The sequence below is a fragment of the Pleurodeles waltl genome, chromosome 3_1 (genome assembly GCF_031143425.1).
Source record: "Pleurodeles waltl isolate 20211129_DDA chromosome 3_1, aPleWal1.hap1.20221129, whole genome shotgun sequence".
Classification (NCBI taxonomy): domain Eukaryota; kingdom Metazoa; phylum Chordata; class Amphibia; order Caudata; family Salamandridae; genus Pleurodeles; species Pleurodeles waltl.
In genome coordinates this window covers 365,043,663-365,069,731 of record NC_090440.1, presented here as the reverse complement: position 1 = coordinate 365,069,731, position 26,069 = coordinate 365,043,663, and the positions used below count along the sequence as shown (strand labels likewise).

General features: G+C 46.6%; 1 protein-coding gene across 1 annotated transcript in view; it reads right to left on the bottom strand.

Annotated features, from left to right (window-relative positions):
- TRPM7 (transient receptor potential cation channel subfamily M member 7) overlaps positions 1-26,069 on the bottom strand; it is a 1,269,618-nt gene that overhangs the window by 438,729 nt on the left and 804,820 nt on the right. The window contains exon 23 of the mRNA XM_069222535.1: positions 9,633-9,759. Within this exon, the coding sequence (XP_069078636.1) occupies positions 9,633-9,759 (127 nt within the window). The remainder of the gene's footprint in view (positions 1-9,632; positions 9,760-26,069) is intronic.

Below are 26,069 nucleotides of genomic sequence, written 5' to 3'. Positions count from 1 at the left end.
GACACCCAGAAATAGAAGGAGTAACACCCCTCACCTTTCTCTGTTTCTCAGACCCATTCTATTGCCCCTCTGAATAAAAGCAATATAACTTTGTCTAGGAGGATGGTGACATGATTTGCTGAGGGGAGTGTGAGAACAGGTGTGATAGGAGGGGGTTAAGAAGTGAAGGGTAAGGTGTATTCCCTCTGAACAATTTGTAGCACCCACTGATCGGACATTGTAGCTCTACAGCCATGTGGAAAAAATCAAATCCTGCCTTTAACTTGCTCAGCATATTACTGGGAGGGGAAATTAAAACAGCTAGGAGGCTGTTGCAGCAGATGAAGATTATTGTCCTTGATGTGTGGGGAATCCTGGGGGAGATTCTAATTCTGTTTCAGGAAAAGTGTAAAGGTCACTAGCCTTTTGAAAACTGAGTTATAGGCCAGAATCAAAATAAGTGAGTCGCTCACACTCACTGTCATCATCATGTGAACATTTTGGAGCCCATAAATTTGTCTAATCCTGAGCCAAACAGGGCCTCATTTTTCTGGTAGTACTTTCCTCAAGTAAGAGGCTGAGGATCATCCAAAACTGGTATTTGCATTCTGATTAGCTAATACTGAGACATGGTTCTAGGGCTAGCCAACATTGGTTCTGAATCCAAAATGGACATTAGAACCAAACCTGGATTATAGACAACACAGGCAAACAATGTGGGGATCTGTAACAAACAGCTCCCTGCAGTCATGGCATACCTTCAAGCCTGAGGTCTTGGGGAGAGACATTTCCATGGCACACTGTCCAATTCTGTCAGGTCTGTAGGCAGAGAAAGGCTGTTGTGGAGTTCGATGGAGCTACCTACCAGAGCGCTAGAGCAAGTGTTTGAAAAATATTCCAGATCCAGTCTGGTACTTTGGGATACTCAAGAGGTGAGGAATGTAAAGTTAGAAGTTAACATCAGAATGGGCACTGCTTCTCAACATGCTGAGGCAAAACACACACACACACAACATGACGTACCCATAATTATGAGAACCGGCCATTGACCATAATAAAGTGTGTATTTACTATTCTAATGTCACCCCTGCTTTGATAGTAGGGAAGGTTATAAAGTAGACCAAGGCAAATATAACTGCACTTTTAGTTTTTTGATGCACTCAATCGAAAATACCTAAACACACTACGAGGACCATTCCTCACAAGGATAGTGTTTGTCTGGAACTGAGTGTTTACCCACACTATGAGGAATGAATCGGTCCTCACAGCGTGGGACAGGGACACGCACACTCACACACTTTGTGCCTTTGAGGGACATTACTAACCATGACTGTTCTGGCTTTGATTTGAATCACAGATAGAACAGAGGGCTGGTATGTATCGTTTAGTTAGTGCAATTGTTTTATGCCTTTGTATCAAAGTGCCATGATAGGAGGAAGCTATTACTGCTACAGGCTGTGATGGATCGTTCTATAAAAAACAGAAAAACCAGGAGTTGCTTGTCCAAATATTTCCTAAACAAGTTTGACAACATGGTGCTTAATATGGTGCAACAGTCTTTGATAGGCGACTACAAGCTATCTCCCATAGCCTGGAGAGCATTTTGAAAAAACACAAATATATTCTTGTGTGGTACCACTCCATGGCCTCACTATTAGGGTCAATCACAGGTCCGTGAAGGTAAACAGGAGGGTCCACTATTTTCTGCTTTTTGGCTGGAGGCAGAAACAGTGAAGGGTCAGCCAGCCTACCTTAAGCCTTTGAGCAACACTGACAGTCCCTATCCTAGGGATGACAATAGGATCAGAGTGGCACCCATCTTCTTCTGATTGCTACTTAATAAGACAATAAGGATTCTGAAACCAGGAGGAAGGGCAGAAATTAGCTAAGTCAGTCAACTGGTTTGCTTAGTCTAGGCACATAATAATACACCTCACTGGAAGGTACCATCATGGGGTTGTATGTATGTAAGTGAATTCATACCATGCAATCCTTGGTAGAGCACAACAGGGTGTGAACTAATATTTTCTAAACATTTCTGAGGGAGCCCAAAGAAAGAGAGACAAATCTTTTTTGAGAACCAACAAAAACTGAAAGAGGGTGAATAATTATTTGTTGCTATGTTGGCTAACATTTGCATATCAACACAACAAACTGAAACAAAAAAGGTATGCTGCGTGATCGAAAAGATGGTATGGCAAAAAGACTTGCAAGAATGGAGTCGAAAATGCATAAACTTGGGTCAGAACTTCCAGGTCAAACACAATCTGAAGACTGCATCATTGCCTCACTAATACCTTTAAAAACAAAGGTCAGGGCCGGAGCCAAGATGGCGGCGGTGTAGGAGAGCTTCCGCGGAGCTCCGTCGTCAGCTGCAGGCCACAAGCAGCCACAGAGACGGTCGAATCTCACGGTTCCGCTCGTAGCTGCAGGAGACTCCAGAGAAGCTGGTGTGGTGCTTTGGGGCCCCGCAGGGGCAGAAGGGAGCCCTGGTGGACCCTGACGGAGCTGCGGAGCCATAAACAAGATGGTGGCTGCGGCTCCGATGTGCGGATAGCCCGAGTGCGAAGAGACACAGACTAACTCATGTGGAGAGGAGCGGCGCGTTGACCTCATGAGCAGAGAACCTGCAAACCCCGGATGAGGGGAGATAAGAGCTGTGGCTGGCCCCAGTGGGCTGAAAGGAAGTGGTGGATATCCCCAACACCTCTTCCCCCCTATCGGAACCATCAAGCGGCGTGAGCAGTGGGGCGCGGCCTGCATCCTGCGGAGAAGAAGTGGATCGAGATCCTGGGGAGCTGTGGGGTACCCCAGGGAGATGGAGTGACCCTGCAGATTGCAACGGTCGAGCTGGGGGGTGATTTGGTCCGTAGAGGGAGCGAACAACTGGAAGTGGGGATCCTGCGGAGAGCATGATACACTGGGAGGTGTGAGCAGAGTGAGGAGAGGGCTGACAGGTGCAGAAAGGGGCGGTGCTTTGTTGAACCAGATGTGCATAGGGAGAGAGGCCCTATGTCTTAGGGTTGACACTGCAGAACATGCACACAAGAGCTGAGCCCGCTGGATGATGGTTGGGAAGGGAGAGACTGTGGTTGGCGCTTGAGCCTTGGAGGCCCGGGGAAGGGAGCTAGAGCCTTGGCACTGATGGCAGGGCCCTGGGCCGACACTGACGAGGTGCCCAACACCATCGAGCGAGCAGTGGGCCTGGACGGGAGAAGATGGTGACCCAAAGGCAGAGCAAGAAGGATAGCAACTTGAGAGATCTCTTCGCTAAAACCCCGGCGAAGAAGCAGGATCCCACACGCAAGCTGGGCTCGGATCCCGGAGGTGGCAGCGGTGACGGGACGGTAGCTGAGGATGCCAACCCAGTGACGAAAGCCTTTATGGAACAACTGGGACACTTTGAGATGATCTTGCTGCCCTCAGGCAGGAGCTCACTACGACAGTCAAGGAACTGAAGGGAGAGGTGACCGAGCTGGGCCAAGGAGGGGACACAGTGGAACGCACATGTGATAGACAGGAGGAGGACCTGGACCACCACTGCCAGGAGATCGCTTTACAGGACAGCAAGCGGGACTGCAGTATAGGCTTGATGCCTTGGAGAATAGGTCCTGATGATCCAACATTCGAGTAAGAGGAGTTCCGGTGCAGGCTATCGTGGGCCCCTTAGAGGAATTTGTAATCTGTCTGTTCAAACATGTGGCACCGGCACTCGACGACAGAGATGTAATATTGGATCGCACACATCGGTCTGGGCGTCCCTCTCAGTCTCCAGGCCAGTTGCAAGATATTCTCACATGCATTCACTATTGTAAGCAGAAGGAGAAAATTCTGACTGCGGCCCAGGACAAGAATGGCATAGACTTTGAGGGCCATAGGTTATATATGTTTCAAGATCTCTCATCCAGGAGGGCCCACCTTAGACAGGACAGGGAACCTAGCTGTTCGTCGGTGCTGGCCTGTGACGAGCCCATAATGACACCGGCTGAGGCCACCCCATCCTAGGGTCGAGAGTGTGCTTTATATTCTGAGAGGTGGTGACACGTGAAAGCTACAATAATGATGACTAAAGGGAGACAGCGGAGCTCCTATGGCGGAAGTGATGCCTGTGATAGTGAAAACTTGGTACACCCAGGTGTATCCCCCCCGAGGGTCTCTACATTCTTCCCTTGCGGGGAACAAACTGTGTTTACTGTGTTTTAGTATGTTGGTTAGTTGTTAGTTTGACTATGATTCCCGTGCCTTACTTTCTAATGCTAGGTGAAGCAGCGTTAATGGCAGGATCACTGGGTAATATGAGGGCTCTTCATAGGCCCAAGGGCGTTATCTCCTCAGACATGCAAGTCGGTTAAAGTACTTAGTCTTAATGTCAGGGGCCTCTATTCCCTGGTGAAGCGGAGGGCACTGGTATCAATGCTGAGGGAGGCGAAGGGGGACATATGTTTGCTCCAAGAGGTACACTTGCTGAGATCAGATTGGAAGAAGTTGACAACACGATGGTTTGATAGACAATACCATTCTTCTGGGCCGGGGAGGAGGGCGGTAGTGGCAATCCTGCTGGCTACATATTTCCCGGGGAAGCTATTAGGTGTGTAGGCTAAGATGAACAGACAACTCATTTCCTTGCACCTAGATATCAATGGGCGTGCTATTACGATTGCCTAATGATAATGAAGACCAAGAGGAGTTTTTGAGAGAGGCCATTGGGTGGGTTATGGCTACAACGGATGCGGATGCCCTCATAGGAGGAAATTTTAACTTGGTCACTGACACCCATGTAGATAGGTCAGCGTAGCGAAGTGGACAGGCGGTGGCGTTCTCTGTGGGTTTTCGAAAATGGTTGGAGGAAGGGGGAATGACGGATGTTTGGCATGCACAGAATACAACCGTGCGGGCATATACGTTTTTTTCGGCCGCACACCAGACTTATGCAAGACTTGACCTCTTTCTGGCCTCCCCGGGCCTGCTGCATGCAATTACGCACTCAGGGATTAGGGTGGCGTCTTTGTCCGATCACGCTCTCATCACAGTAAGCCTTACACTGCTGGGCCAGGGTAGAAGACTCCGGCTTTGGCGGCTAAATACCAAACTACTTGCTGATGAGGATCTATGTCAAGAAATAAGGGATACAATTACATCATATTTAAGCATTAACGATACGCCGGAGACTGCAGTGGAGATGGTCAGGGAGGCGCTCAAGACGGTGGTCAAGGAGCAGTGTATAGCTACTGCAGCTCGTGCCAACACTTTGCGGAGGGATAAGAGGCGGCAGCTAGAGGATCAGATAAGAGAGCTGGAAGGGGAGCATGGGGCTATGGGTGTGCAGAGTGTGAAGCGTCAGATGATGGCGAAGCGTAAACAGTTAAAAGCAATAGATATGGATGGGGCGGAATTCGCTCTTCTGCGCATTAAACAGATGTACTAAGCTGGAGGCAGGATGGCTCCTGGCGCACCGGTTGTGCGCTCAAGGTGGCACACCACCAGATAAACTCAAAACAGACGAGAGGGGGAGTGATCACTACAGATAAAGAGTTGATCCTGACAGAATTTGAGACTTTCTATGCCTCATTATATACCGCAGAGATCCTAGATGAGAGGGCAATATTAAGATACTTAGATCAGATACCCTTGCCCCAAGTGCCTAATATGCTAGCCAGTGGGTTAGACAAGGATATTACTTCTGCGAGGGTCCTGGAGTCTATCAGGCGGCTTCGAGTGGGGAAGGCGCCAGGAAAGGACGGGTTTGGGGAGGAATTCTAAAAGATTTTTATTGAGCTCCTGGCTCTGGTGCTGGTGAGGATATTCAATGGTTTTGCTTCTGCCGGACTGATAACCCAGTCAATGCACACGGGCGCTATTGTGGTTGTCCGGAAGCCTGGCAAAGATCCAACTCTGTGTGCATCATACTGACCGATCACATTATTGAATGTGGACGCTAAACTCTTTTCTGACATCTTAGCACACAGGCTGGGCCCCTATAGTCAGGGCCTAATAGACCCGGATCAAACCGGGTTCATTCCGGAGAGAAACTGTGCGGATAACACTAGGAGGCTCTGTCACCTTCTATATAAGGTACAATGGGCCCATATCCCCTCGATATTGTTTTCTATCGATGCTGTGAAGGCCTTTGACTGGGTGCATTGGAGTTTTTATTTTTATTTTTGGCCCTACCTCCGTACGGTTTGGGCCCAAGATTTTGCGACTGGGTGGGGAGCAATTATCGTCTCCCCAGGCCCGGGTGAGTGTGACTGGTGGACTTTCAGAGATTTTCTCTATTGCCAGGGGGACTAGGCAGGGCTGCCCTCTCTCGCCGTTGTTGTATGCACTGTATATGGAGCCCTTTGCAGAACATCTTCGGCAAAATCAGGACATCAGGGGCATACCAATGGGGGCAGATCTCATAAAATAGCATACGCCGATCTGATGGAACTGAGGACCTCTCTTGTGACAGTGGTGAATGAGTTGCGGGCTTTTGGAGAGGTGGCAGGCTTTAAAACTAACCTGTCTAAATCCCCTATTCTTAATTTGACTGTGTCGGAGAAGGACGTGGAGGCCTTGAGACCCCTCTTGCCTTTTGTTTGGGCCTCGCAGGAAATACAATACTTAGGCTTGCAGATACGTCCTACGCCGGTGGCTATAGCGGAACGCAACTATACTGCCCTGCTTGACGAGGCGCGGGAGCCTCTGGACGGGTGGAGGGGCTTTGGCCTTTCTTGGCTGGGGCGTATTGTAGCAGTGAAGATGACTCTTTTGCCTTAGGTGCTGTTAATCATGCAAGTTCTAGCACTACAGCCCCCACCGGGTGTCTTAGAGGCTATGCAGAGGTTGATATCAGATTTCATATGGTCAGGCAAGAAGGCGAGATTGTCAAAGGAACTGGCATACCGGCCACAGTCGGGGTGGGGGGGGGGATTTGGGTGTTGGAAGGCAGACCATAGTAATGGGGTACTATAAGGCTGCCCAACTGTGATACTTGGTGGAATTGTCTCGTACAAGTACTGAAAAATACTGGTGTTTCATTGACCAAGCAGTCGCGGGGTTCATATTTGCAGGCTCCCTGGCTGAGGAGGATGTGTTGTGCGAGAAGTGCATATCATATGTGTCTACGGTCCCGCGAGCAACTATGGAAGTGTGGGATAAAGTCCAAACGCGTAAGGCCCTTTCCTCACCTATATCTCAGCGAACGCCAATTATTGGCAACCCGGACTTCCCCCCCTGCACTCATGGGGTCTACCTACCAACTGTGCAGAACTACAATTGTATAAGGGTGGGGGATCAGTTTGATGCGCAGGGGATCTTGGAGTTTCCCGAACTCAAGGAGCCTTATGGTCACCCACAGGAGGCCTACTGGCAGTACTTGGCTATCAGACACTGGGTATTGTCCCCGGCGGTAAGATCCCACATGGCTCGGCCCCTCCTTCCCTTTGAGCGCTGGCTGTTGATGCGCTCGTCAGATAAACTTATCTCAGATCTCTATGGCTTCCTATTGGCGTGATTGGATCTCCTCCGGACTCCGGCGAGGCAGAGGTCGGGAGGTCGAATGTGGGCAGGCCTTTACTGATAAGGAATGGCGGGATGTGCTGCACAGAGCGCGTGTAACGGCCTGTAGTATGAATGCTAAGGAATTTGTTTTGAAAATAGCGCACTATTGGTATTACACCCCAGCACGGGTGGCTGGCTGGCAGATCGGCACCACGGACAGTTGCTGGCGGGGGTGTGCGGCCAGAGGGGTACACTCACGCATATTCTATGGCAATGTCCGCGTTTGGCTGCCTTCTGGGAGAACGTACTGGACGCTATCGACAGAATGTATGACACAGCAGTGTCCCGTTTCCCTAGCTATGTTTTACTGGGGCTACCAAATCCACAGACCTACCCTCTCAAGGCTCCGAAGGGTAGGGCCACTACACTTGCGATTGGAGCTGCCAAACAGCTACTTTTAGCTAGATGGGGCTCGGAGTTGGTACCCTCACAGATGGACTGGCTACACAAGTTGTGGGACTTCCTGGGGGTGGAAAAATTGACGGCAATGGCCATGGAATCCCTACCCCCATTTGATAAGGTACGGGGGCCCTGTAACTTTCAGACGAGTTCAGGGATCTGACGTGCCCGAACTATTTGTAAGTGCTGCACTTGACAAGCTTTATTACAGCCCCGGCGAGAGGGACAGTTGCGACATGAGTTGGAGAGGGCCAGTGTGAAGGGGGGGGGGAGAGTGAACGGGTGATCATGCAGGATATAGGAATGGTACTGGAGGCATGGTATTTTGTTACACGTTTTTTATTCAAGTTCATCCACCGGCCAGTGGTTGTAGTTGGGAAAGTTCTACATGATAAAATGTCAATAAAACAGATTAAATCCTAAAAGCAAAGGTCACTATATCTAAAAATACGGCACAAATATCCAAATTAGGATCCTAAGTGCCTCTTTTCCCCTCTGAAGTAGATATTTTACATGACTTTGCAGAAATGTCTTAATTGACCACCAGGAGTCCTACAGTTGCAGTATCTGAAGAGGACACTTTTATTGGAGCTGGCAGGTTCCAGTCAACACCACTGCTTAAACAAGGCACAAAGGAGTATAACTGCCTGATCCTTTATGGAAAGGCAGTCAAGTACAGCTGTTAGCAGCACCACACAACTTCGGAAAGAAGGGCTGCAAACGGTTACAAAAACTGTAGTACCAAGATCTCATCAATTCTCTTTGACATGCAGTTAAAATGTGAATCAAGCATGACGTAAAGGGCTTATTTTATCCAGACTAGTACTACCTATGACTCTCTTTAGAGTTTTACATATATCACAAAGTTGGTTTTGATGATGCACTCCTACCTTATGATCATGTAACTCATTCATTATGCTGAGGTTTGAAGTAGGTTTTCTAGAAGATGTTCCCTTTGAAGGGTGATTGAGGAAATTATGGAAAACTGCTTTATTATTAAACCTTTCAGAATTTAGAACTGCTAGCTCTGCAATATTACGCATCATTGTCGAACTAACTGATCCCCTTCTCATACCTCCCCATCCCCCATGTCTCACTCCCCATTCCCAGACAGATCTTGGTGGCTTTAAGGATAAAAATTCACTTCTTCTAGGAGATGTACTACATTTCACATTTTCTGATTATTGGGTTTGGAAATGTTGCATTCCCATTTTGGGCTAGGCAGTGCTAGATCAAATGAAATGTTTTCAATAAACATGTTTAACCCTAAAGAAGGCAGACAAGTGAAAGTGAAATAAGGATTTTTGCACCTGTTTATCCACAAACGATACATCTAAGAGTTCTTATTTATTTCTGGCTACTACAAAGTCCCAGCTGAGAAAATTTTAAAAAGTGAAATAATAAGCACACTCATAATGTAAAATGGTCTGCTGTGTTTGTCACGACATTGATAAAGATTTAGAAGTAAAGGCCTTTAAATCACCAAGATAAAAGTAATGGATCTTAAATCCCACCTAGATCATAAGCATGGAGTAAAATGTGCTTAGTGTTGCTGCTCGAGGACATCAATGGCTTTGTGATCTATATGCAACTAGTCCAGACTGGTGGACGCAATTAAGCAATCAATCATTGCAAGCAGATCAGAATCTGCATTTATAACACGGTCTTACTTTTAAATTAGTCATAGTTCATTACAGTAGTATTCTACTTACTTGAAGAAGGCGATTAGGAGATTGACCATGATAATGTATTGTACAAAGAGGTAGACTGCTTGAAGAAAAGGGGTCAGCCATGTCCCAACACCACAGAGATCCTTCACTTCTGAATTGTTAGCACACGCTGTAAGAAGGAAAATACAAAGAATGATTCAGAATAAACATTTAAGGTTACCTGCCAGTAAAGATCTTATTTTTGGGTACATTTTCTTCACAGATCACCACTACGGGGAAAGCATTGGGTGGTGGCGGCGGATTGAGCACTGGTACATTCTACAGTATAAATGTATGAATTATTACCAAACCACCATAGAGGAGCAGCAGCCAAAACGTTTATCTCTGTGCCTTATTGTTTTTTTCCAAAGGATAGAATGAAAGAATTCCACTAAAGCAAAGGTGAGCCCTAAACCATACTCAAAACAGATATTGCAAATCTCCAAGGAGTTCTGTGATTATATAAATGCAGGACCATTAGATCAAGTATCAGAATATACCATTTATATTCTCAGTGTCTTGCCATACCCTGAATACAAAGCTGGGTAATGTACAGTTTGCAATACATGCTGTCCTGCCACAATGCCTCCCACCTTCTAAAACAGAGCGCAATTGACCCCACCACAACAAAACAGATCAAGCTACCAGAAAATAATTATCAGCAATGGATTTGTAAATACACCAATAAAGTAGCAGGGACAAATCTTTGCCAAACTTCCTCTATACCCGAATGATGAAAACTAAGATTGCCACTCTGCTGAACGTATGCTTTGCCATGCTGATTTGTTTCCTGCTGCACTCTTGCCTGGGAGTGAGAAGAACTGGACCTGGCCATCTTGATCTGACATCACTACACAGACACCGGCGTGTGTATCGCAAGCCCCACAGACAGCATCGTCGACACAATAGGACCTTGCACAGCAGCCTCATCACATCTGGGAACCAACACATCGCAGCGGCTGCACGACAACTTTGACTCGGACCCATGCAACACTCCACAACCGAGATTTTAGGTACTTTGTTCGGTACACTTAACTGGGTCCCTGTAGCCGGCCCACACTAAACCATCATTGGCTTGAACGTTTGACTATCTCAATCCAGAGCGGCCACATAAACCTGGTTAATTTGTACTCTGGTCTTCTACAGTGCCGCTAGGCCTCTCACAGTGAAAAATAGCTTTGGGTGCTGGCCACTGTAAGCACATGTTAAACTTAAATTTCAACATGTCCTACGTTTAAATGCCATGCACTATGCCTTCTGGGCAACAATGCTTACAAAGGCGTGACTTATTCATTTTTAAAAAGGATGTTTTGACCTGCCAAAAGGGGGTGCAGTGATTAAACTGCCAGAGTCAGACTAAAAGTGTAGGCTGGAATCCATGTCTTACACCGTCACTGCAGTAGATGGTACAATAGGTGCTGCAGTCGTATTAGTGACATTTAAATTGTAGGGCCCTGGGTTAATTTGATACTATATACTTAAATCATAAAGTGTACGTTAAATAAGTCAGTTAGGAATATGCCAATTCAACCATGTTTAAAAGGAGAATACAGGCACTTTGCCACTGGATCCAAGCTAGTCTGGCTGATAAGGGATGATACCCCAAAACCAGTCCCAGGATGCTTGTTTCCGGTCCAAAAAGGCCCTGGCCTGGCAGTTTGGGATGGACTGTTTCTATGGAGAACAGGGTCAAGACTGATTTGCATATGGCTGAGTCCAAACTGAGGTGGCATGGTGAGCAAAAGAACAATGGATTTAACCCAGATCTGTGACTAAGGGTGAGTGTTTGAAAGGTTTCAGCACTCCATTCATCATCTTGTTCTGTTGCTATGTTCGTCCTAAGTGGCCAGGGTATGCCCAGACATGGGTCCCTTGTTTAGTGTACCAATAGATTCCTATCCATCACTCCACTCCAGAAAGCTTGGTGGTCTAAGCCTCCACCTATAGGCTCAACCTAGGGGCGTTCCCTACCACTGCACCAGATAAGGAATCCAAGAGAATGGATACCTTTGGCTAGAGAATGTTCTCTTACACCAGCTTTGCACTGTGATTGGGGAAAACCCCATGGTTTTCGGGCTGAAATACCCATAAGGTCTGGGATTCGGTTGCCCAAGTTCTGCCTATGGAGAAGGCCTGAGCCATACTCTCCTGAGCTACTGCTAATAGGAGAGACACAGCAAAATTCACTATGCGATATGGACTAAATCGACTTGCTAGGTAGACTGATTTCATCTTTGGTGGCCCTGTGGAGCCACACCTGGCTGAGAACAAATGTTTTTTTGGGGGATGTCCAAGCCTCGCTTATGGACATACCCTTTATGGCTTCTCTTTTTTCCAACCATGTCCATACCCTCCCAGCCACCAGGGCCAACAGGCTTCCCAGCCTTTTCGTAGCTGAGGATGTGGGTATTATAGTTCACGTGAGATATGTAACCAGAGGTCAGGCCAGTCCACTACCCTCCTTGAAGCCACTGTTTCCAAACCTCTTCAGAATGGCCTCTGAGCATTGTGAGCATCAAGTGCAGGGGGGGTGCATGATAAACCATCATCTACACCACTGGCTGTCAGTAACATCAGACTGTTGGGTTTCGCAAATCCTCCAAAGGGGCTTCTTCCTCCTCTTTGCGACTACCCATCCACTCATGACACCCACATACGACAGGCTGATGAAGGACAACCTCTCCTTGCTCCATCAGGAAATCCGGGCTCCTTTGACCAAGGGAGTCAGACATGTTGCTAGCTAGTGGGTTATGGTTCTTCTTCCTGTTACTTTCTGATGCCCAAGAAGGACAGAAGCCTCCGTCCTATCATACACATGAGCTTTCTTAATCTCTTCCTGAAAAAGGAGAAATACAAGGTGCTCACACTCACCCAAGTTCTGTCTGCCCTCGACCCAGGAGACTGGATGATAGTGCTGGACATGCAGGACACATTCCCACAAGCATGTCCACAGACATTATCTGTGCGTTTCAGTGTGCCAAGAGCACTTTGTTTACCGTGTTCCTCTTTGGCCTTACCAGCACCCCTCGGGTGTTCACAAAAGTTATGTCAGTGATTGAGGCTCATCTGTGGAGGTTGGAGGGGTTCCAGTCTTTGCCCTACCTCAACTCTTGATTGTTGAACGCAGGCTCACCCCAGCATCTTCAACCTTCCCCCTCAGTGTCTCCCACCTCCCGACTATGGCAAACCTTTTGCACTCCTGGGGGATCACTATCAACATGCCCAATTCATACCTGACTCCTTCTCAGATGCTACCTTTCATCAGAGCTGTTCTAGACATAGTGCAGAACTACATTCACCCCATTATACCAACACTTCAGGCTCTAGACTGGATTTTGGTGAGAATGACCATAAGGTTGTTGAGTCCCATGACTTCCTACACCCTGCTTTGCTACTTGAAGGAAGCTGGCTCTGTATATACTATCTCAAAGTGAGAGATGGTGTGCACAGAGTCCAGGGGTTCCCCAGGAGGCTTGCAAGGCAATAATAGATAATACTAATGCTCTATTTGTGGTAGTGTGGTCGAGCAGTTAGGCCTATCAGAGGGTAGTGTTAAGCATTTGTTGTACAGACACAGGCAATGAATAAGAACACACACTCAATGACTTAACTTCAGGCCAATAGGTTTTTGTATAGAAAAATATTATTTTCATCATTTATTTTAGAACCACAAGATTCAGATTGCAGGTAAGTACATTAAATGTAAGATACTTAGCATAGGTAAAGATAGGACTTTGAATAAAAACAGTAATGTACACAGTTTGGCATAAAATGGCAATAAGCTATTTTAAAAGTGGACACAGTGCAAAATTCAGCAGTTCCTGGGGGAGGTAAGTACAGGTTAGTTTTTTGAGGTAAGTAAAGCACTTACAAGTTCAGTCTCCGGGGCATAGGCAGCCCACCATTGGGGGTTCAAGTCAACCCCAAACACCCAGCACCAGCAACACAGGGCCGGTCAGGTGCAGAGGTCAAAGAGAGGTCCAAATAACATAGGCGCCTTTGGAGACTAGGGGTGCTCCAGTTCCAGTCTGCTAGCAGGTAAGTATCGGCGTCCTAGGAGAGCAGAAAAGGGGGGTTTTGCAGAGCACTGGGAGGGTCCCAAGCAGGCACACAAAATACACCCTCAGCGGCGCAGGGGCGCCCGGGTGTAGTGGGCAAACAAGATGTTGGGTTTTGTATAGAAATCAATGGAGTGACCCAGGGGTCACTCAGACGATGCAGGCAGGGCACAGGGGGGCTTCTCGGGCCAGCCACCGACTGGGCAAGGGTGAGGGCCGCCTGCTGGTCACTGCTGCACCAGTGGTTGGTTCTTCATGGGCCTAGGGGCTGCGGGTACAGTGCTTCGTCCAGGCGTCGGTTTTCTTTGTTACCGGGCAGTTGCAGTCAGGTGGGTCCTCTGAATGCCCTCTGAAGGCGTTGTCATGGGGTTGCAGAGAGGTAAGCCCAGGGTGGACATGTCGTCAGAGTCGCCTGGGGATCCTCTCTGGTTCGTTGGTTACTCTGGACACGGGCCAGGGGCATCGGGTGCAGAGTGGTGGGGACTCACGCTTCTGGAGTGAGGTGTGAGTTACTTTAAAGATGGTTTCTTCTTTCTTTGGTTGGACAGGTGCGCTGCCCATGGGAGTTCTTGATCCTTTGCAGTTGCAGGGCAGTCCTCTGAGTCGGCAGAGGTCGCTGGGCCCGCAGGATGCATCGCTAGTGCAGGTTTTCTAAAGTTGGAGACAGGCCAGTAGGGCTGGGGCCAAAGCAGTTGTCTTCCTTCTTCTCTGCGGGGGGTTTCAGCTAGGCAGTCCTTCTTTGTAGGTCATCAGGAATCTGATTTCCTGGGTTCAGGGTCGCCCCTAAATACTAGATTTAGGAGTGTGTTTAGGGCTGGAGGGCTGTAGTCAATGGCTATTGTCCCTGAGGGTGGCTACACCCTCCTTGGGCCTCCTCCCTTTGGGGAGGGGAGCACATCCCTATTCATATTGACCTAAATCCTCCAAAACAAGATGGAGGACTTTTTTAATGAGGGGGGTCACATAGGCTCTTGTCAATTTAGGGGTGGACCTGGCTGACGGGGTGACTCCTCCTTGTTTTTCTCATTATCTCCCCTGGACTTGCCACCAAAAGTGGGGGCTGTGTCCAGGGGGCGGGCATCTCCACTAGCTGGAGTGCCCTGGGGCATTGTAACATGAAGCTCAAGCCTTTGAGGCTCACTGCTAGGTGTTACAGTTCCGGCAGGGGAGGAGGTGTTAAGCATCTCCACCCAATGCAGGCTTTGTTTCTGGCCTCAGAGAGCACAAAGGCTCTCACCCCAGAGGGTCAGAAACTCGTCTCTCAGCAGAAGACTGGCACAGACCAGTCAGTCCTGCACTGAAGGATTGGGTAAAATACAGGGGCATCTCTAAGATGCCCTCTGTGTGCATTTTCTTATAAATCCAACACTGGCATCAGTGTGGGTTTATTATTCTGAGAAGTTTGATACCAAACTTCCCAGTATTCAGTGTAGCCATTATGGAGCTGTGGAGTTCGTTTTTGACAAACTCCCAGACCATATACTTAATATGGCCACATGTACTTACAATATCTAAGAATGGACTTAGACACTGTAGGGGCATATTGCTCATGCAGCTATGCCCTCACCTGTGGTATAGTGCACCCTGCCTTAGGGCTGTAAGGCCTGCTAGAGGGGTGACTTACCTATGCCACAGGCAGTATTTTGTGTGCATGGCACCCTGAGGGGGATGCCATGTCGACTTTGCCTTTTTCTCCCCACCAACACACACAATCTGCAATGGCAGCGTGCATGTGTTAGGTGAGGGGTCCTTAAGGGTGGCACAACACATGCTATAGCCCTTAGAGACCTTCCCTGGTCACAGGGCCCTTGGTACCACTGGTACCTTTTACAAGTGACTTATCTGTGTGCCAGGGGTGTGCCAATTGTGGAAACAATGGTACATTTTTAGTGAAAGAACACTGGTGCTAGGGCCTGGTTAGCAGGGTCCCAGCACACTTCTCTGTCAAGTCAGCATCAGTATCAGTCAAAAAGTGGGGGGGTGGGGGGGGGGGGGGTTGGTAACTGCAACAGGGAGCCATTTTCCTACACCGTGCCACATGGGGTGCAGTGTTTGCTGCATTCTACACTACCGCACACGATACACTGACACTTGCAAATCTTCTGGAAGTGTTGAAATAAATTAAAGATGAACATGGGGCTGCCCCGGCCCTAGACCTGGGGTGCAAATAATGGGCAATTTTGCCATGGTGTCCTCAATAATATTAAGTAATCTTAAAGGGGAAGCAGTAGCTCTGATAGTAGGCCAGTGGTTCTGGGATATTCCTGTACAGGATCAGCAGTGCAAGCTGCCAAAGATTACCACCGAGCCCTATTCGAGTATAGGTCTGGATAGTTTGAAAGCCAGACTGAGCAAACCCCAACTACAATGTAAATCCAATAAGGATTCTACTAAGCAAGCAACAAAGCGTTCTAAAAGCAAGGGGATAAACAAAAACAAAATAAAGATAATGTAAAACATGGAGTAGAATCTTGGTGTTCAGAAACCTCTGAGAGACTATACAATTTAAGAAATAGAGATAGTTTGAAAACTCCTGATAGATATCAATATATTGATACGTGCCAATCTCATTCCTTTCTGACTCACCGGATAAACAAAGTGAGAGAGGTGGGCATTCCAAACAACGAAACAAATATGTGAAATCTAGAAAAGATTCACAACATTCCTATGAAGCTGCCACAAAAAAAAGAAAAAAAAACTCCCAAACACAAACAGTTTAAAAAGAAAAAGGTGACAGTTATTTTGCCTCGAAACGCCATGCATGTTGAGAGCCTTAATGATGAACAGGAAGAGGGCACTGACTTTGCTAGACAGCGTCTCAAAAATAGTTCGCCAGAATCTTCAAGAGCTTTAGGGATGTGACAGCAACTAATGACTATTTAGATGTCGAAACTGCAGATATGAGAGTCTCCCCCCCCCCAACCAAGTTTACAAAGTGAAATTGCAACTCGAAAAAGACACTGAGCATACAGTTAGAGTATTAGTCTGGAAAAAAAATGACATTGTGCTAAGTTATCCCATTGGCAGAAACTGAATGTCCACCTGAATGTGCCCGCAATCTTCCATTGGGGGAATAAATTATGCCTTCTTTCTCACCTCTCGTTCCTAGGTAATTAGGAGAAGCCTACGAAGTAGAATGGGCATTGGCACAAGCCCCTGTGTTGTATCGCAATCATGTGAGTGGGACAGAGACTCTAACTACCACATATTACCTATTAGATCACAGCTGCAGCCTCAACCTCAATATCCCATTAAACATGAGGCTAGAGCACTAGTGAGAAATTCTCACACACCTTGAGTACCAGGGTGTAATTGAGCCCTGAATCTTACCAATGAACAACCCCTTATTTCCCGTAGCCAAGCCGGACCATTCTTATAGACTAGTCTTAGATTACAGACACTTAAGTAGTCATACACGCACACTTGCCATTAAAAATTCACACAGCACAGCACTGATTAATAATTTAGTGTGCAAAAAATACAAAACAACTTTGGACATTTCCAATGGATTCTTCTGCCAGAACATAGCGTCTGAAGGCAGGGATTTAACAGCATTTAGTGCATTAGGCTTGCAACGAAAATTTTCTAGGCTTCCATAGCAGTATAAGAACAGTCCTGGACTGTTCTCAGCCCGTTTAATATCTGTTTTACACAACACTCATCCCAGAGGCGTTGTCCTATGTAGATGATATCTACCTTGTGGATGATGATCTCTTAAAACATTTAAGACAGGTATCCGCATTGTTTTGGGATTTTCTGCAAAAAGGCTACAAATTCAACTTTAAAAAAACTTAAGTTGCCTTTTTAATTTTTGGGATAAGAGGTATCTGATGAAGGAAAGAGCCTGGCTCCCCATTTTCTAGACAAATGCACACAATTACAATCATTAAAAAGCTGCAATCTTTATTGGGCTTTTTCCACTTTGGCAGATCTTACATTCCAGATTATGCACAACGCATAAAACCATTGTATGATTTAATACATCCCGACTTTTCAAGTAAATATTGGACAGTCAAACACGCACGCATTCTGAGAGCACTGCAGTAGGACATGCTTGAAGCAAAACATTATTGTTTTTCCCTAACCCAGCCCTCGAGGCTGTTACAAAAGCCAGTGTCCCAAACACTAAAGCATTACATTCACGCTGATCCAATGGGCAACGTCTCTGGCTGCCACTGATGTAGATGATGTTCTAGACTCAAAACTTAAGTCTTAAAAATGTCTTCAATATGAGCTTAAATACCCAGTACCAACAAACATCGTGCCTCTTGACCAGCATCAAATGTTTACTTAGGCTGACGGTTTAGCACAACCGGCGGTAGGCACAAAAACAACAGTACTCCGCGACCTGTGCAGCTGTGAGTGGTGTCATGAAGGATTGTAAATTCCTTCCTCAAAACACTTGCACGCAGAACCTAGGGGACTGCCCTGCCCAACTGGCCGTGCTTAAGGCTCTGGTATTTGCACTGGAACATATGGTTGTAGAACAGCTAACACTAATAGTGTGTGATCCGTATTATTGTGTTCAGTCCTTTAATGAATATCTGCATTACTGGCGCAAAAATGGGTTCAGAGATTCAAAAGGCAACACCATCAAACACAGATTATCGTGGGGGTAAGCAGCAGATCTGAAAGAAGTGCTACCCAATGCCCATGTAGTACTGGGTCATCAACGTGTAGGAATACATGTTGCAGGCAAATACATTGGCTGATGAAGCAGCTAAGTCAGCACTAGTCACGACTTTTGTTGCTGCGATTACTCGTTCCAGAACAAGAGTGGATTATAAAACATTGGCTGCTGTGAAAGCTTCAAAAGACAGTAAGCCCATGCCAAAGGCGTAGCCCGCCAACAATTCTTACCATGTAAGTGCACAGAACATTGTCTCTGTAACAATACCAGGGGTGGGTGATCGTGTGATCCCCAACCAGGATCAGAGATCAGAGATGATAAAAGAACCACATGAGGAAGTTGCTTCTGCCCATGCAGGTGTGGTGGCTACTACTTCCTTATTGCAAAAACGCTCTGGTGGCCAGGTCTATATAAACAGACCAAACAGTATGTCCTTTGTTGTGACATCTATCAAAAAATAAAATAATCCACAGGCAAGCGCCCACTGCAAACACCCCTCCAGATTTCTATGGGTATGTCCCACAATGATTACCTGACACGGTTATTAAAGATTCACACATCTTTATCAGGACATATGCAGTTATTGCATTTCATTCAGACCATTGCCCTGCTTTTGCCTCAAGGGCATTCAGGGGTACCATGGCGACTGCAATACTTGTCTTCATATAATCCCGGGGGTAACAGTATACTGGAGTAAAAGAACCAAGATTTAAAGCAATCCTTAAGCGTGAGAGTATTAGGTACGGGTCACAGTTGTCTTAACAACCTATATGGAGTCCAGAGCACTTATAATCTGCCTGGAAGGACTCTGGGAGGGCACACCCCATCCAAAGTTCTGTTCGATATACCTATGTATGTAACAGATCTTGATGACTCTGGCGCAATGCGGCAGACACACCTTCTGACCTAAATGAACGTGTCACTGTCTTTTAGGAATTACATCAGTTTTGTGATGAAAACTCAACTGCATGTGCCGCCACCTTGGGAATAAGGGATGCACCAATAACACCGACCAGCTAGATTAGAAAAGTTAGAGATCTGGTGTGAGGAAAAATTGCTGTGAAGAAAGAATGTGGCCCTCCATATCAAGCAACGGTTCCAGGCTTTGGAATATACTGTACCAGAACTGTCATCTTACCACGGCTGCCTGGTTCTAAAGAAAACCGCATTGTTTCTCTTGACAATGTTAAGTTACACCATGTGGCTAATCCTACACAGAAGACCCAGAGGACTCCTGGGTAGTTCCCGAACCTCTCTCAATGCCAACCAGGATGTACCTACAAGTTTTAGCCAACAATGCTGACACTTACCCAAGCCTGGGGAGGGTGGAAAGTGATGATCTTCTGCGACAAGAAACGTCCACATTTCTGAACAGTGTTGTTCCAATTTAACACAAACGATGAAGTAGTTTAGTACAAACCACCAAGGGACACATCTGTCAGTTCTACTTTTCCGACACCGGCTCCAGTATCTGAACAAACTGCTTATGGATATTTTGCCAACATCAATGTTTTTTTCACTGATTCGTCTACGTCTTCTGCAGTAACTGTATCAAGAGCACATAAGCTGTTCACTTACTGTAAAACTAACTACCCGATTCATTCATGGAAATATATATGGGTCCTGTTAACTGTGCTTGCCTTTTTTCTCTGGATTGGTCTTGTCATCATTTTCTTTTTAATGATACATGGTCAGTATCTTCCTGAACGCTCTGCTGTTGAAATGGTGTATGAGATCCTAGAACCACATTTGTCTTCACATAAGGTCCAGAGAGACTTGTCCCTAGTGAACATTTCAGCTATACCGATTCCTGATGGAATTGTTTGGGATAAAGTATCCTTTGATGTCTTTGGGCCAACGCAGCTCCTTCAAACACCATGGCCCTCATTCTGACCTTGGCGGGCGGCGGAGGCCGCCCGCCAAAGTCCCGCCGTCAGGTTACCGTTCCGCGGTCGAAAGACCGCGGCGGTAATTCTGACTTTCCCGCTGGGCTGGCGGGCGGTCGCCTTCAGACCGCCAGCCAGCCCAGCGGGAAAGAGGCTTCCACGAGGAAGCCGGCTCGGAATCGAGCCGGCGGAGTGGAAGCTGTGCGACGGGTGCAGTTGCATCCGTCGCGTATTTCACTGTCTGCGCAGCAGACAGTGAAATACATGTAGGGGCCCTCTTACGGGGGCCCCTGCAATGCCCATGCCAGTGGCATGGGCACTGCAGGGGCCCCCAGGGGCCCCGCGACCCCCCCTACCGCCATCCGGATCTCGGCGGTCCGACCGCCGGGATCTGGATGGCGGTAGGGGGGGTCGGAATCCCCGCGGCGGTGCAGCAAGCTGCGCCGCCGCGGAGGATTCAATGGGGCCGCGGTACACTGGCGGGACCCCGCCAGTGGTGCCGGTCCGACCGCGGCTTTACCGCCGCGGTCGGAATCCCCATTGGAGCACCGCCGGCCTGTCGGCGGTGCTCCCGCGGTCCTCCGCCCTGGCGGTCAAAGACCGCCAGGGTCAGAATGACCACCCATATGTGTTTAAAGTTTCAATGAATGATATAATAACATTGTGAGTAGTTTCTGATGACTGGGATGTGAAAACAGTTGATTCTATGTTTTCTGAGCTTAGATATTATACTGTATTTGAAAGTGAAGATGTTTATCAAACAACTGCTCATTATGGCGATTTGTTCTGTTATAATCAATACGATAATTTCATATCTAAAGGTAGCACCAAGAGAACTGTTTACTATTATACACAATGGGACATTATCCGACCCCACCAGTGCTAAGTTCCAAAACATATGTGAAAAGATTTGCATATTTTTTTGGGCACGGTGTCAAACATGCGGAGTCTTATTATGCCAAATTAACTCCTATATAACTGCAAAATGTTTTGTTAACAGATAATAGATTGATTTATTCTGATTCCTTTGTTTCCCAGTTGGCGACACAAGGCTATGAATACTGATTAAGGTCTATAGTTTTAAAGAGTGTTTGGGGAACTAAAGATTGGCAAATACAAGGAAGGGAAGCTTTGTTTACAGCATGCCTTAAAACTATACAGCAAACTAGTTTTCTAGGCTTTGCAAAACTTAAGGAAATGAATGCACCTGGTATTCCCTCACCAGCTAAATTTAATAATTGGCAAAAAATAATAAATGTCACTGAAGAACAGCTGAATGGGTGGGTCCAGAAAGGAATACTCAATACAACACTTTCAGGTCCTGACAGATGGTTATTGTTGCCACTGGACATAAATGGTTGTCATGCATGTTTTATAAACTCCACAGGGGTTTTAGAGCGAGCCGACCTGACCCCTGTTACATATCACCACAACACTCTGATATTGTAACTACATATGGCATAGGAAAATTATGCCAACAGTGACTGGAATATTCCACACTAGCAGCTTTAAATGAACACCTCAGTCTCCTTTCAGAACATACAGAGTTACAAGATTTCCTGTTGGGCACCAGAAAACCACAACGTAGTGCTTCTTATAAGCAACTTATAATGAAATTTGGAATGTTTCCCAAATAGAAACCGCAGCCCGGTCAAGGCAAATAGATCAGGGAAACTTATAGAAAGCATGAGCCATTGTAGATAATGTATTGAACACCCTGTCCAACTGCACAAACACCCGCAACAACATAATTTCTTCTGAGATCAACATTATACAAAATGGCATGTCATCTTTATAACATGGACAAAGCTAACTAAGGTTCATTATGCAGTTAGGTTGGATGTTACAAGTACTAATAGGTTGGTGCGTCCCTTGGCAATATGAAACCTCAAAAGACCCTTTTTTTTTTTAACACAACTTTTACAGTTTACAAGTGTAATAGCATATTCAAACAATATCATAACAGTTAACAGAGATCTACATTTTCCGCATTTACAGCGTGATATACGAAAAGGTAATGATACCCTTGCATACAACATTTAACTCACCAACTTACTCACCCTTCCTCCCTTGGCTGACATACTAACATAACTATTCTAGAATCATCGGTGGACTAAGTATGTACAATATGACTAGACGTGTATCTGTCTTGCCATGATGATCAATTTGTTAATAAATGAGCTGATGAGCAATGGATAACTAAAGAATGTCTCCTGGAGTCCTGATTTGGGTGGAGGCGATCAAACATAATTCAAGCAGTATGGAATATAATGGAAATTAGTAGGAGAAATGACAACTCTGCGCACTAGACCCATGGTATCACATTAAACGCCATCCTCCTCGCTGTCCTGTGGGGAAAGTTTCTTTAATAAAGTGTCCCACTGCATCACTATTGGTCATTTATGTAACCCCTTATACTCCTCATGGCGGATCGCAGCACTCTCGTCAGCCCCCATTGTTTTACCTCCACTGTTGTATCGATGGGAGCTTGGAGGACTTCCAATGGGAAGGCACGTAAGTAACCTCTTGGCCAACAGAAGTGCCATGTCTGCGCACCGGGAAGTCACGGTCACCCAGATTTGGGTCTAGGGTATAAACCCAGTAAGCAGTGTGCCAACGTTTGCCAGCAAGTCCCCCCTGTTAGTCATCAGTGTTGTTCTAACAGCATCCCAATTAGACCACAGTAGCCGACATGACCATATCACATGTATTAGGTCCGCACTTAGCAAATGGCACCGTGGGCAGGGAGGCTGAAGCCGATGGGAATATCAGATTCAATCTAGGTGGTGTGAGGTAGACCCTATGAAGTACTGAAAATTGAATGCATTTAAAGTGTGAGTTTCAGGAGATTTGTTTTGAATACTTTAGGTGAAAGGCCTATCCTCCATCCATTAGTGTCCTCTGTATATCAAGCTCCCATCTGTTCCTTAGGGAGACCAGTGAAATCCCTACATGTCTCCTAAGTCCTCTATACAGCCATTTAATTAAGCGTCGTTCGCGCCCATCGGTGTGTAGTGCCTGCAATAGTTTGCACGTTTCTGGCATGTGTCTGTCTGGGGCCCAGTATCCACGTACATAATAATAATACTAGCATGCGTTAAAAACATAGTATTTGGAAGCCCGTGCAGTTGTGTAAATTCACAGTGGGTCATCTACACTCATTCGGCAAACAGGTAACATATGGTAAGCTCCGCCTGGCGGCTCCAAGAATGCAGCATTTTATTTTTAAGAATGCCTACATAAACGGGAACACCACATAGCAGTATATGTGAAGAAAATGGGAAGGATGATTGAGCGAGCTTCCAGTAAGAGAGTGCAACTTTCAGTAACATGGGGCCTTCCATGAGAGGTGTAGAGCCTGGACAAAGTAGAGTATGTAGCTTGTCAGTTTGTAGGATGTGTGGGGTATAACCTATTTCCTCCAAATTATGGCAAGTCAACCAGTAAGCCAGCCATTGTAGATGACTGGCTAAACGATAGGCTTTCACATCAGGAGCGCCCATCCCGCCCTCAGCAGATGGCAATTTAGCCAGGCTGATCCTTCGCCGACTCACTCCATATGAAGTCTATTAGTATTGCATTAAGCGTAGTGAAGGTGCGCGGCGGCATCAAGATTGGTAAATTTACAAAATAATAAAGTAAGCGCGGTAGGAGGACCATCTGGGTCAATGCTAGTCGGCCAGCTATAGACAGAGGCAGATTCTTCCAGAAGCTTACTTGTGCCCTTATTGCCGCTATTGCACGGCCTAGATTGCCATCTAAGAGGTCTTCTGGGTCGCAATATATTTGCACCCTTAGATACCGGAATAGTTGTATGGCTAATTGTATCTGGGATGGTTTGAATGTAATCTGGGGTGCGTCCAGCAGACCGCTAAAGGAAAAAGCATAGGACTTACTGGCATTTATCCATAGACCTGACAGGGCCCCAAATGTAGTCATAAGCTGGACTGCCTGCACAAGGTAGGATCTCATATCCCTAAAGTAGAGGATCATATCATCTGCGTATAAAGATTTCATATGGAGCGTTCTGTCCACTCGTATACCCCAGGTCTCTGCATGTTGACAAAAGCAGCGAGCCAGTGGCTCCACTGCAAAAATAAATAGAGGGGATAGGGGGCCGCCTTGACTGGTGCCACACAATATCGGATACCAAGCGGAGATACAAGCCCCCAGTCTTAGCCCTGGCCGGAGGGACGAATAAAGTAGCCTAACCTAACGGATATAACCAGGGGGTATACCATATGCTGTAAGAGCTGCCAACATGAAATCCCAGCTAAGGGAGTCAAAGGCCTGTTTAATACCAAGATAAAGGCAGTGGAAGGTTGAGTATGAGAAGCAGCCATGACCTGAAATAGCCTATGAATGTTTAAGGAAGTGTTTCTCCGGGGCACAAAGCTGCATTAGTCAGAGTGTAACAGTAGTGGAAGCAGAGGGAGCAAACGGCCGGCCAGTATCGTGCTAAGGATCTTGTACTCTGTATTTGAAAGGGGAAGGGGTCTATATGAGGACATCTCTGCGGGGTCCCTACCCGGTTTCAGAAGAGAGGTCACTAATGCCTCCTGAGTAGAGTATGGGAGTGTCCCAGTTTCTAGTGAGTCCGTATATAGTGAGGAGATGCCGGCCGACAATGAGGAGTATGTGAAGTAAAACTCTGCCGGCAAACCGTCTGTGCCGGGTGTTTTATTACGGGCTAAATCTTGTATAACATTACGTATTTCACTTGGCGCTATAGGGGCTTCTAAGGATTTGCGTACCCAAGGTCGGGCAATTTAGGAGGGTACTGCTTTTGGGCCCTTCATAGCAGGTGCTGTATATAGTTGTTTGTAATATTCTTGGAATACTTGGCTAATTTCTGACTAGGTATGTACTAAGAATTGGGGTGGGGGATTGTATAGATTTAATCAGTCAAGCCAAAAGAGTGCCGGAACGGTCCGCCTCTGAGTGTATTTTAGTTAGAAATGCTTTTTGATCAATAACCCGTAGTCTTTCTAATAATTCAGCATACTCGATATGTGTATTCTGGATATGAGAGGCCTCTTCTGGGTGATGTGCAGCGCTAAGTTCTAATGAGTCCAGGTGGTTCTTGACCTGGGTTAGGGTGCGCAGGATTTACCCTCTAGGTCCCATCAAAGTTTTAATCGAAACACCCCGTATTACTGCCTTGAAAGCCTCCATTTCTATCTGTGTAGAGGAAGCTGTATGAGCGTGTTCGGCAAAGCATGTGGTTATGGTAGTTGTAAGTGTATTACAGTACACTGCATCTTCCAATAGTGTGGGCTGTAATTGCCATGTAGGGATCGGGGTTGGGATTGGGATATGTCCCCACAATAGTGATATTTCAAACAGGTTATGATCGTAGATTGTCTTGCCTAAATATGTGGTATGTGATGTTTGGGATTGAAGAGTAGCCACCATCCACCCATACACCTGCGAAATGCTTTTGCCTGCTCGATCGAGTTTGCGGCTAGCAATGGAGGGTGGGAGCGATCTAGGTCTGTATCTAACACTGTGTTGCAATCGCCACCTAGGATCCATGGGAGATGTGCCCCATCTGCAAGTAATGTAGATAGATGGGGGAAAAATACATCCTGGTCTGGATTGGGGGCACAGACACATCCCACCACTATTGGCATGCCATCCAGTACATACATAAACGTACAGTACTTAACGGCTTTGCTTATCTATTTTGGTGTGAGTAAGCAACACCTGACCGCACCCATATCGCTGCCCCCTCGCATATGCAGAGTATGATGTATGATATAATTTACCTCTCCATTTAGTGCAGAGCTTCTGTGCTTCATGTAATGCAAGGTGTGTTTCTTGAAGTAATGTACGTGTTCCGTTTGTGTAACGGCGACAGCACACA